Source organism: Triturus cristatus, chromosome 3_2 (assembly GCF_964204655.1).
Source record: "Triturus cristatus chromosome 3_2, aTriCri1.1, whole genome shotgun sequence".
Classification (NCBI taxonomy): Eukaryota; Metazoa; Chordata; class Amphibia; order Caudata; family Salamandridae; genus Triturus; species Triturus cristatus.
This window is the reverse complement of record NC_140584.1, coordinates 655,978,388-655,992,022: the sequence shown is the minus strand read 5'-3', so window position 1 is coordinate 655,992,022 and position 13,635 is coordinate 655,978,388. Positions and strand designations below refer to the sequence as shown.

The following is a 13,635-nucleotide window of genomic DNA, read 5'->3' as shown; positions in this document are numbered from 1 at the left end:
AAGAACTGTATGGGGAGGTGATGGGGAACCTAAGGAAGCCATTTTCACTTATATACGCGTCACCCTGACCAGCAAGTGGGATTTCCTTTTAGACATATTGTGCATGACTGCAGAGTAACCTGGATTAAGGGAGGTCACAATTAGGAGAACTGTGCATTGTAGCAACAGGACCAACAGTAGATGCCACAGCAGTCTAGCGCACCTCTGCAAGGTCTACAGGACCTCGGTATGGAGAGAACCATGATATCTTGGAAAAAAATGTATGCTTCAAAAATATTGTAGTAAAGTTGTCGACTACCAAAACACCGTCAAGGTGAGTCTATATAACGAAGTATAAGTTTCCTATGAATCACTCGGAATCTATTTTTCTCGATGATGTGAAGAATTTTAAATCTATCTTGTATAGACTTACCTGATGATACTTTGGTAGGACATTTTTGTAGCACGATACTATATGCACAGTATTCTGACTTACAACTTCTGGGTAAAGTGTCACTAGTCATACACGTGACTGCCCCAGCTTTATCAGCTTTGCAGATGCACTGACCTGCTGGCATTCTGTCATTCATACTGTTGTATAGGAATATTGGACAGAATCACAGGATATAAAGTAAAGCTTGAAAAATACAAACTGCAGACTGGATTTAACACCAGTAGGCCTAGTTTGAGTAGAAATTAAGCAGAGAAAGGAAAAAGACGGACAAAGACAAGAATGCATTGTAGCTGTGCGTAAGAGACCCAGACCCGGGGAAAGGCGACCATCCAAGATCCAGGTTACTTCATTGTAGTCATAGCAGGAGAGGGGCGAGGGGGTGCAGAATGCTGGGCCACAGGTGAATCAGTGTGAGACTTTAAGAATTGTGTCTCAATAGGCATTAATAGTCTGGGACATTTTGTTGTCGCCTCATACTACCCTGATTAACACAGTGGGCAGCGGGTGCATGAAGTGATAGGGGTCAAAAAGCTCCCAAAACAACTGCGTGCAGAGGTTGACTTTTCTGTCCTCATTGGTCATAAGTCGAGTATTCCGTTGGAGTATAGCGCCTCCTCTTTACTGGCAGGCTCCCAGGCCTGCTAGCTTCCCTAAAGTTCGGGGCTGCTGAACAGCGCATGCGCAGGAACAGCAGACGGATCATCACCAGCAGCATAAGCAGATCAAGAAGGAACATCGATCAGCTGTGTACCTGGTTGCTTCGCCTTCTGGGAGCTGCTTTAAAACCATCATTTTACGTAGCGATGCAAATTCCTGTGAAAGGTTGCTAAACAAGCAGCGACAAAGCCAATAGTTGGGAGTAGGTTTTCAATTTTGTCAGACGTAAGATGTGCCCCTCTGCTTAGTCCACCAACCGCAGACTATGCACACTGCACTGTCTCTGCCTTGTGCGCAGTACAATGAGGCAAATGGCAGCCTTTAAACTGCACAATTGGTATCATGCTGAGTGCAGTCAGAAAGGGCAATCGTGGACACTTTGTAAACTTTTCCCTGTGTATGTCGTGATATGATGCAGGAAGGAAGCAGAGGCTGCAAACACTACACTGTATTTTGTGATTAGTGTACGTACACAAACAAACAGATTGGAAGCACAACGCCCCGTGTTTCCTGTACTTGTGCAGCCAGAAACTCAGACTGGGAACAGCGCACGATTTGTATTCTGTGCTTTGCATTGGATGGTTTAAACAATACACTATTTAGATAGAACATATGCTTGTTGCAGTAAGACTGTACTGCTTGTACCATGTGTCTGATCTATAGGAGTAACTTTAAAGAGGAGACAGAAAACAAATCTCCATTTGACTGGGCACCCAAAGTGCAGACAAAATGAATACCCGGTGTTTCGGATAATATACAAAATATATAAAAAGTGCCCTTTGAACCAGCTGTGTCACTGAAAAGTAAGACTTTTTTAGGTGAATGTTAGTTAACAATATAACCAGGCTTTGTGCAGTCACTCACCCTCAGGGGGAGTCCAAAGAAAAGTGGGCTGACTCGTGCCCCCATGTTATATGCTGTGGTAGCCAGAAATTAATGTGAATGACAATCAAACAGACCAATCGATGATTTCTCAAAAAAATCCCCCTGTGTGTGTATATAGTATGTATAATATTTTGGAAAAATCAATAGTCAGGTGCGTTAGTTAAATCTGTCTCAAAGACGACCTAAATTCTAGGCGTTGCAAGGATTTCATATTAAGCAAATGAAGGAAAAGGTAAGCTTTGCACGCGCCAAAGGTTGTTTTGGAGTCTTTTGGCCCCTTAGGGGGTCAATATTTCATGATATTCTGTGTAGGGGTTTTTACAAGAAAACGTGGTAATTGATTTTGAGTTTAGTTGCCTTTGTAGAGTCACTTAGTAATTTCACTCTGCTTCTGCTGCTGTTGTAATTTGCTGTGACCCTACAGATGATGACAGGAGCATCATGACCGAGAACTTAGAGAACGTGCCAAAGGAAGAGGAGAAGCCCGAGACGGAGGTTCAGAGGCCACCAGCCGATAAGCATAAAAAGGAGAAACCCTATAAAAGCACCCGAGGCCGGGTTTCCACCCCAGAAAGGAGACATGCCAAAAAGGAACCTAGCACTGTCCCCAGAGATGACGTGAAAAGGAAAAAAGGTTCATCCTAACTTTTTCTCCTCCATTAAAATGTGCATCATTTCAACCGTTATTATAGTCAAGTAAAACGTTAAAATGACATAAGTGAATCAGCATAGTTCTCAAAGATCAACAAATATCCAACAGAATGGGGCGTCGTGCGGCTGCAGTATCTTCCACAGTACCGCTCCCAAGGAGCCCCTGATGCTAAACAAATCTAACATAGAGAAGAGATATAATCGAAATAATTCAAACTTTAACAAGAAGCCCAATGCACTATGGTTTTGTTTTCCATAAATTATACGCATGTGCGCAAGGCAAACTGCCATCATAACCTTGTTGCTATTTATTGTTTTTTCCCTCCCTCCTTGACTGTCTGACTTTTCTTCTGTTTCCCTGTCCGTAGCAGTGTATAAGAAAGCTGAGCTTGCTAATAAATCAGAAATTCAGACACATTCTCCCTCCAGGAAAATAATATTAAAACCCGCTGCAAAATATTCTAGACCAGCTCATCTCTCCTGTGTAAGACGGAAGCCGACAGGTGACTGATGTGTTCCTGTATTTTGTATATATTTTTGGTATCTGTTTTTTTTTTTTTGCAATGTGGCTGGCAAACAAACATGAGCATCTGTTTCTTATTGCTTTGTATTGATCTCATCTGCCTGTAGATGTGTTTTGTTCAATCTATCTCTTTTTTTGCGTATCGGAGAACCTTTCGACACTGTCAGTAATTTTTCTCTTCTAGTGCTTGGCATCATTTTCATTTTAGTTTCTAATTTTCTGTAATATTTATTTATATATAATTTTGTTTTGCAGAACTCATGAACCCATATGCTTGCCATCAGAGAACTTAGGAATGCATTGGTTGTATCATGGCGTTGTGATAAGTGCTTTACAGTAGGACGTGCGTACATTCATTGTGTGTGTTCTGGTTGGAGCTTGCTCGCAGCTTGAAACCATGGTATACATTCTCCATTATTTTGCTTGTATTTTTTCATGTGTTACATTTTCTATGTGTATTTGAGCTTTAGTCCTTTGCAATGGTACTGCTAACAAATCTATTACTGGTGTTTATCCATGGGAAAAAAGGAATTTGTACTTATCACAGAGCAGTGGATCTCCACAAGAGAGTCCAAGCTCAAAAGGGAATCTCTTTCAGGTTCTGAGTGGATCACATCAGACTCAGAACCAGAAGGAAAGAGTAAGAAGATCGAGTGAAAACAAACGGGAATTAATGTGAAGTTGAGGCAAGCTTAACTTCGAAACTTTCAACCATAAAAGTTGAAAAAGGGTAAAAGTAAAAACAAAAAAAGTGAAATTAGCGGCAAAATGTTATACTGATTTCAGTTAACTGTGAGTTACAAGAAAATTGATTTGCGTTTCTGGTTCTTGGCCTCTAAGTACAAGCAGGCAAACAATTATAGGCACAGTAAAAAAAACAAAAATCACTGGTATATAAGAATTTGAAGTTACAGCATTTCAAGAAGAGCTGATGGGAATGTAGACAAAGCACTTAGAAGAATAAGGGGTAGATTGAGAATTCTAGGTGTAGTAAGAGAAAATTACATTGGCAGATTAATGCAACACTGAGTACAAGCCTGAATCCGAATCTCCTTAATATCATACAGGATTGATTCTTAGAGTCCATCGTCTGCTGGAGCCAGCAGGGCATGTGGAGGCTGCCAGTAGCAGGTTCTACAGATCAAGGGATCAGTTGAGCAGATCTTCCTCTCCATCGCACCCACACCTTGTGATCTACAGGAGTATGGAGCTTGCTAAAGTCCCACATGGTGTAGTAATTTGCTTCATGGCAGCAGTTAGTCATTCTGTACGCAAGAACATTCTGACCAAGATCTTACAGCGTGTACATAGATCCAGGCAGTCACTGCCCCTATGCTTATAACATTTGAATGGAGCCCAGTAAATGGTCGGATCCAGAAACACTGTGTGATCCAACAAACCATTAAGTTTAAAATACCTCTTAACCTACTAAATGATCTCGATTCTTTGGATTGTCCAGAGACCCTAACTGTGTGTCCCCAAGTTACAATGGAAATGTTTAGAGGCAAATCGATGTGCATTTTGTTTGTTCCTTCAACTTACAGCAATCACCCACTAGAGAGTCTGCCGATTTCAGCTTTTGCAAAATGCCCCAAAACATGCGTTTTCTATGTATAGTAAAGTTAGCAATCGAATCTTCAACTTAATTCCATTTTAAGTACTTCTATACACAAAGGTCACAAGGTTCCACAATTACCATCTACAAATCAGACCTGGAAGACAAGACAGGATCAGGATTGGATCATTTCAGGCATATCATAAATTGCAAAAAGATGCGTGTGCTACATTTTGCATATTACGAAGTGCAAATTGATTACTGGTTCATTTGAAGCCAATCAGAATTCTGAATCATGTCCATGTTTCTCTGAGGAAGGTCTGGAACAACCACAGACAGGGAAGTATGATAATGAAAGGTTTTGACATTTTACACAACCAATCAATTACTGAAAGATGATGATTCTAAGGATTAAGTGAATTTGAAAATCGTCCAAAGTAAGGTGGTTTGAAATTGTATATATGATTACTACTCCATTAGATACATATCAACGATTTATCCCTTATCCACACCCCTTATTTTATATTTCCATGAACTAGAATCGCCCACTCCTTGGTATGATTGCTGGTCTCCATTCAAGTGCTGTGCTGGCTTTGAATTCCATATCCCTTAAATTGTAGAGCATTTATGAATGAATAAAAAGGCATTTGTAGAGCGCATGGCTACCCAGGAGTGTCCCAGCGCTAAAGACTGATCAAGGACAGGTAACGGACTAAGGAAAGAGCAGAGTCTTTAGTTGTTTGCGAAAGGTTATGTGATTGGAGTTTGTGCGAAGTTGAAGTGGGAGGGAGTTCCAGAGCTTGCTTCCGGACCTTTTTATTCCTGGGACCTTAGCGAGATACAGTTTGTCCGATCTAAGTTCCATGTTGGATTTGAGAAGCTGATAAGGGATGAGTTAATGGGAGGGCCTGTCCCTAGCAGAGTTTTATGCGCAATACACAGAGTTTTGAACTTGATGCGTTCCAGCACAGGGAGCCAGTGGAGGGAGCGGATTGAGGGCTTAGCCGATTGTCTATTAGAGGATCCTGTAAGTAATCTACACTTATTTTATACTTGCTGACAGTCCTTGTGGGATGAATCCAGCAAGTCATTCAGGATTTCAAAAATTAATATTTGTTACATAAATTTATACAAAAGAGCATACTCATTGTTTATACAAAAGAACTTGACTTTATGTGGTCTTGGAGTCTGTCAGCCCATACTCCTGTTGTAGATTAATAGAACCTATCAATGTTGGTCTGACATTGTGTACGTCTCACATTGTGTAGCACCGGTCTGAGTTCGCATTTTGAACACTAAATTTCCCCAGTTTCTTGAGGCAGGGAAAGCGAGATAGAAAGAAAAGGAAAGAGAGAGAGAGCGAGCAATAGAGAGATAGAGATAGTATGTCTTTCTCTTTATGACTGTGATTTCAAACCACCTGAAATTTGGTAATCAACTATACGGTCATGACTTCCTCAATGCACTGCTCATTACTTCCCAAATGATGTCTAAGACAACATCACAAATGATAGCGTGGGGACCCTAACATAAACTGTGATGTCACTCATGACATCAGCAACCATCCTTTGGCTATAGTTTATAAGGATGGACCGGTATGGAGACTACCCCAGACCTTACATACATTTTGTATTTGTGGCTTTTATATCATACACCCCTTTAACAATGTTGTTTCTGTGTGTGTTTTTGATTTTTAATTATAACCCGACCTGTCAGAAAATTCACCTTACAAGCCATGCTATGCAGTACCTGATCAGCCATAAAATAGTGGCAGCAGATTGTAGATCTCTGCGAAGTACAAAACCTATATTTATGCTGTTTGATGGGGACCTAGTTAAGTGAGGACTATGAACCCATTCTGGACAACTTTTACCAAATATTTATTCAAACCAAAGTCACAATCACATAGACAGAGCAGAGGAGTGGTGGTGCTACACATGAACAATCTTGGCCTTACACACATAGCTGGTCGACTGACTTTCAATGAGGAAGGAATATTAAATGTACATTTGTCCATCTTACCGTAAGCTTCTTACTCATCTATCACTCCTACAAGCTTCAGCAGTGAGTTTGGGCAGATATCAATGAACATATACGTAACTTTACCCTGAATAAATATAGTCTTGATTGTCCTGGGGGAGTTCAATCTCTGAATTGAGTCAACTGCAGGGATAACAGCAACAACGTTTTACATGATTTAGCATTTATAAGCTAAACATACATAATCAGGAACCCACACGCTAATGAGGCTATATATTTGGCTCCAGCTCAAAACAGTTACAGCAGTGCCACTAATCTGATCTGACCGTCACGGGATTCCTTTTATCTTAAAGTTCCTATGTTCTAGAAAAGGTAAATTGTTAAATCAATTTTACTAGAGAGAAACGGAAGGGAATTGCAATCTTGAGTCTGCAATAGACTGCATACAGCAACTCTTTCAAGCACAGGCCTCTATCATAGGTGGTCCTAACAAGCTAGTTAAAAGTTGCTGACACTTTAGAGGGTCTGTAGGTGGTTCTAACAAGCTATTTAAAAGTTGTTGACACTTTAGAGGGTCTGTAGGTGGTTCTAACAAGCTAGTTAAAAGGTGCTGATACTTTAGAGGGTCTGCTTCACTCTATTCTACCCATAAGTTTCCACATGCGTCCCCTTGACTCTTACTCCAGACAAAACCCATGGTTTACCAGTGAGGTAGCCTTAAACTAAAACACAAGAATCGAAAAGAGAATGGAGACAGGCTACTTGCCAGAGCTTTGAAAATAGTACTCAAATACCAACCACCTTCCGCACTAACAAGCAAGAGATGCAGTAAGCAAAAATGTTGTACTACACAGCCCAGATTTCCAGGCTCCTATTTTTTGCCAAGGAAGTATTTCAGATAATCGAAGATCTAAAGTCACCACTATCAAAGCAAGACTTCTTTCCACATTCTACAGAACTGAGCAATACACTCTCTAATTTTATTTTCAGAAAACATTGGAATGATTACAATAATTACCTTACAATACTCCATACTTAGACCCAAAACATTACCATTCTTCACTCTTTCAATGGAAGGCGAAAGCAGTTTAAAGAAATGTCAACAAATGAACTCATGAGCCATGCCTAGAAGCTGCCCATCTGGCTTCCAAGCAGATCTGTGCCTAGCCAGAATAATGAAATCTCGTGGCCCTGTTTTGCCACCTTTTCATTTTTCACCTTATGTCATTATTCAAGAGTTCTCCAAAGCAACGAAAAGTACTTCTCAATTGGAAATCTGCAATAGTAAAACAATTATTAGAGTCGTCCTCTCTGACCCCGACTAATCTTACAAACCTTTGCCCGATTTTACTTCTACCATACCCAGACACAGTTTTTGAGAAACAAGTTTTCTGTCAGCTGCAGATCTTCATTAACAATTCTAAACTGGATTCTTTTCAGGCAGGCTTCCATGCCAGACAAACCACAGAGTTGGTAACTTCAGTTTAGGACAGCCCATGTAGCGCAATAGATACCAAAGGTTTCTGGCGTATTAGACAATTTGATGGCCCTCAACACCACTGATCATACATTTCTTTTCACTGGACTCCAAGATTAAGGTATTGGTGGCACCACACGTAAATCTTTCTTGACAAATTGGAAGCAAATAATCAAGCTACTCTCTTTCGATCTAAGGCAAAGAAGATCAACTACAGTGTGCCTCTGGGCTCGATGATTCTCCCACTCCTACTCAAAATATATATATTGCTTCTGGTCAAACTACTGCACTCCCTGCATGGCCAATACTATAGATACACCAATGACATCCAGCTTATCTTCAGGCTTATTCCCCCAAAGTCGTCCATCAATTCAGTTACATCTCTTGATGATTCATTTACCAATGTCTTGTAACAGTATGGTGATAGGTGTCATCTCATTTGCTTATCATGTGAAACCTCTCGGATAAGAGAATTCATCTGTCTGGCCCAATGCTAAGAGCTTTCATCCAGTTTTGGAATACCACATGCAACCTCAGCATTTGTTTTGATGCTGATCTGTCTCTTGTCGCACAGGCATGAAATCAGACTGCTAAAGAACATTCTGTCCTTTATCAATAAAGGACATCATATTTCCGTAGTCGATGCTCTGATTCAATTTAGCCTAGATTATGAGAAATGGAAATATCTGGCTGCTCCAGAAAACCAGACAAACGATAACTGCTGTTACAAAATGCAGCTATCACAACCTCTAACTGGGACCAGGAGATAACATTATAACACTCCCATGCTTTGATTCCTTGCCTGGCTCCCACTTTGGCAATGCATTCTATTTTAATTGCTAGTTAACATTCATAGCACAATACAAAGTGTCTTGCCCGATTTAATAGCAGGTAAATTTTTCCTCACACACTAGAATACACCTTGCACTCAAAAGGACAATGTCTAATTTGGCGCCAGATGTAGATAATCCATAAATACCGAATTCTTAATACCGAATTTTACCGATTAAGAAATTGGTATTTCTTATGTAGCTAATGAATCAGTAAAAAATACCGATTCCTTAATGTTCCTTATTACTGAATCGGTAATACCGATTCGGTAATAAGGATTACCTACCCATTCATTCCTATGGGCTTGGAGGCCCATAGGAATGAATGTAAAGCCATTCTGTATTAGCGATTCGGTATTACCGAATTGGTAATACCGGGAGGTATTTCAAGGGTGCCAGGGTGTCCAAAGGACACCCTGTTGCTCCCCTGAAATGTGCCTGTGTGCACATGTGGCGCACATACATGCCCTAAGGGCATGGATGAGTGCCACATGGCACTTAAGAAAAAATTCAAAAGTTAATTTTTAAAGGAATTCGTTAATTACCACCAACTTGAAGTTGGTGGTAATAAACAAATTCTTAAAGCACATAAGCACTCTTTTATGTGCTTTCTACATTGCATTTACCGATTCGGTAAATACAGATTCGGTAAATACTAATCCGCACCGCCGATGCTTTCGGCATCGCCATGACAACCCTACACGCCTTGACTTGTCACGCCCAGTCGCGAGCCTACGCTCCTATATTAGTTATCCCAATAGACGCCCCCACCAGCCAATTATGCTTCCCACCCCGAGCAAATCCATGTGTGGGCACACCAGGCCCTGCACGCGATTCCATTGGACACATACGAATCGCCATCTTTAGACCAGGCGCCCTCCGCTTTGTATTTCTCTTCACCGCTCGGGACACCAGAAGGCACACATTGGGAGGCACTCAATTGACTTAACTCACGCCGTCACCATCAATTAACGATACGGCCACACTATATAACCCCCGGCACCTCCCTCTCATTCCAACATTCGGGAGGACCGGGAGCAGTCGCCTAGGATACTTGAGGGAAACCTTTTCTGTGACAGTAAGAGTGTGCATGGGCTGAGAGATACGCGAGTATCCATATACTCGTTTTGGTGCGCATGTGGGTGTGTTGATCTGATGCTTAGAGATCTTTCTCCAATACATTCAGTTATGCAATCTGTGGTTTTTATGCTTTCCTTTACAGAGCGGATAACAGGATTTTCCCCTCCCCTCCCCCCATGGGGCAAGTAGTTCTTGCAATTAGGGTAAGACAAGTAGGAGCCCCTCGCTCCTACTTATTTTTTCCACTTATGTGTACACATATAGAGTGTCACAAAGTCACGTGAAAAAATCACTCACTCATAGAAAACTATGCATGCGTTGTCCTCTTGTTAAACATTTTTTTTGTCCGCTTGACCCATGCTTAAATGTTACAGGTATTTCTGATTTCTACCATATTCTTTTTAGGCTTGACCTTCGGAAGCCATTTAGGAAGTGGAGAGTGGCCTTTGCCACACCCACGCAGTGGTAGTTTCTTGCCACCGGTTGGTAAGAATGGAGCCCCCTTTATATTTAGGTCCTGATGAATACCTTGGACCCATCTCGGCCGACATGGCAGAAACATGTTGACCACTCACGAGACGGCTAGGGGACACTAACTACCCCATTCACCGTCCAATGCTTTTAATATCATATAGTTATCAGTCACATTAAAACAGAATTCCTGATAACTATAATGATTTTTAACCTCACTCACATTAACACGGGCCCCCACTTAGTAATTCAGAAGTGCATCCCTGTCGTCAGGTGTATGCCCGCCCTCTATCAAACGAAGGTTTTAGAGGGCGAGGACTGGCCGATGATGAAGCATGACACCAGGTGGTGTGTTAGACCAGTCCGTCACTTTTTGTGAGATGCCTATACTCACAATGTTCTTGTAACCACATTTGGGTCATCACACTAGGAGCAGCTCTTTGTGGTAAACATTTAATAGTGGAGGCTGCTAGCTCCTAGAACCCCACGCCTCTTGTTCTCTTCTCCACACACTGTGGAGTCCCTTTGTGATTAAACATTATAACACTCCCATGCTTTGATTCCTTGCCTGGTTCCCACTTTGGCAATGCATTCTATTTTAATTGCTAGTTAACATTCATAGCACAATACAACGTGTCTTGCCCGATTTAATAGCAGTTACATTTTTCCTCACTCACTACAATACACCTTGCAATCAACAGGACAATGTCTAATTTGGGGCCAGATGTAGATAATCCATAAATACCAAATTCTTAATACAGAATTTTACCGATTAAGAAATTGGTATTTCTTATGTAGCTAATGAATCGGTAAAAAATACAGATTCCTTAATATTCCTTATTACTGAATCGGTAATACCGATTCGGTAATAAGGATTACCTACCCATTCATTCCTATGGGCTTGGAGGCCCATAGGAATGAATGTAAAGCCATTCTGTATTAGCGATTCGGTATTACAGAATCGGTAATACCGGGAGGTATTTCAAGGGTGCCAGGGTGTCCAAAGGACACCCTGTTGCACCCCTGAAATGTGCCTGTGTGCACATGTGGCGCACATACATGCCACAAGGGCATGGATGAGTGCCACATGGCACTTAAGAAAAAATTCAAAAGTGAAGTTTTAAAGGAATTCATTTATTACCACCAACTTGAAGTTGGTGGTAATTAACGAATTCTTAAAGCACATAAGCACTCTTTTATGTGCTTTCTACATTGCATTTACCGATTCGGTAAATACAGATTCGGTAAATACTGAATCGGTAAATACCGATTCGGTATTTACCGAATCATCACCTACATTAGGAATGGCTAAATACCGGTCGGTAACCCTGAAATTTACCTAATTTCGGGGTTACCGACCGGCATTTAGCTACCTACATCGGGGCCTAATTCCTTAGGATGAGGACTGTTTTATTTAGTAACAGGGCCTTTTCGGAAGCGGTATCAAAAGCTTAAAACAATCAATCCTTAGATCTGCTGTCACTTTTCTCCATTTATTCTGATCGGTGCCAACTGAAGACTCTGTTTCTTTAATACGTTTTAACTAGTTTGCAAAATCCCTGGGTTTCTTTTGTTCTTACTCTGTTCTGTTTTATTCAATAGCATAGTGAAGCTTTGGTGTAAGGCACATTCTGTAAGCATCCGACAACGTAACATAATATGACATTTGAACAAATAAAATAACCTAACACAAAAAGTACTCATGTATGCTATATGCATACATGCTCTGCACATCTATCTATCTATCTATCTATCTATCTATCTATCTATCTATATATCTATCTATATATCTATCTATATATCTATCTATCTTCTTTTGAGATAGATCCCTTTAGTTATGAAGAAATTCTGAAATATAATGGTACATAAATAAAACATTTAGAGCCCAACTCACAAAGGGAAATCTGTGAGTAGTATTCTCCGCATTTGTAAATTTCCATCAATGCCTAGATGGAGATCTCCAATTGGATGGTATTCACTAATTCTGGGCAGAAATCTATACCTAGTAGCAGTAGGACTGGAAGACATTTTCTTACTGGTTGGAGGGTGGGGCGGTTGAAACACTACCCAAGCAGCAACCACATTCCTTGTCAGGGTGAGGCGCAAGCAAAGCCCAAATTAACCTGTAATCAACACTCTGCTAACTTGGCACAGAGCAGTCAGGCTTAACCTGAGACAATGTGTAAAGTATTTTTGCAGCACTTCAAACAGTAATACCGCCAAAAAATAACACAAGAAATTCCCACACCAATTTAGAAGAATAGACAAAATGTAATAAATAAATCAAGACCGAAACGACAATAATCCAATCAATAGAACCAGAGATATGCAGTTTAAAAGATTTCAGTGAAATTATAGCCAAAAAGCACAAAGGATATCTGGTCGTGCTAGACCAGGGCAAAGTCACATGTTCAAGCTGACCCTGGTGGGGTGTGGGCCGACTACCGGGACCCAGTTAGTCCCACTGATCAAGAGTACCCTAAATTCGGATTGTTGAGCGTTCTGAGGACCACGTCGAGGATCCGTCACACAGCATCGGTTCTGAGGAGCTGCGAAACTGCAATGCGAGATCCTGCATTGTCGTCACGGCTGCCGTCGACAAGAGATTTGAGATGATGCAGAGTCCATGCGCTCAGTGATTACTCGCAGCAGAAGTGATGCATTGCTTCTGCTCGGGAGGGTGCAGAGCAGCAGAGGAGTTGTGTCAGATCTGCTGGATCCACAGATGGGCTGGCAGAGCACCTTCAAGTAAATACAAGAAGGAGGGACTGGGAGCACGTCTAAGGTCCAGCACCTTCAGGCCCTCTTCCAAGTGTCCAGGACAAGGGGTGATATCACATAGCACACTCACAGATGGCACAGTCCAGGTGCTTGATTCCTGGTTGTTGGAGCCTTCTGTCCCTGAGGCTCTAGTCAAGAGTGTGGATGGTGAATTGGGGAGGTTGCAGGGGTGGGGAGCAGAGGGGGAGAATAAAACAAAGAAAAATACACAGACTTACCTGGGTGCCGCCGAGTGCTGCTTCCTCAGCTCAATCTCCTCTGCGCTGCAAAAGGAAGCTCCCAGCCTCCCAGAATCCCCTGTCCAATCACAAA

General features: G+C 41.5%; 1 protein-coding gene and 1 long non-coding RNA gene across 17 annotated transcripts in view; one reads left to right on the top strand and one right to left on the bottom strand.

Annotated features, from left to right (window-relative positions):
- The window catches only part of MAP2 (microtubule associated protein 2), a 1,132,493-nt gene that overhangs the window by 897,760 nt on the left and 221,098 nt on the right, over positions 1 to 13,635 (top strand). For 15 of the 16 annotated variants that reach the window (XM_085648606.1, XM_085648602.1, XM_085648605.1 and 12 more), the window contains 2 exons: positions 2,400 to 2,609; positions 2,995 to 3,129. In XM_085648606.1, coding sequence (XP_085504732.1) covers positions 2,400 to 2,609; positions 2,995 to 3,129 — 345 coding nt within the window. The remainder of the gene's footprint in view (positions 1 to 2,399; positions 2,610 to 2,994; positions 3,130 to 13,635) is intronic. The other variant, XM_085648609.1, reaches the window with a different exon arrangement.
- Positions 1 to 13,635, bottom strand: part of LOC146857899 (uncharacterized) — a 278,408-nt gene that overhangs the window by 50,583 nt on the left and 214,190 nt on the right. The window lies entirely within an intron of this gene.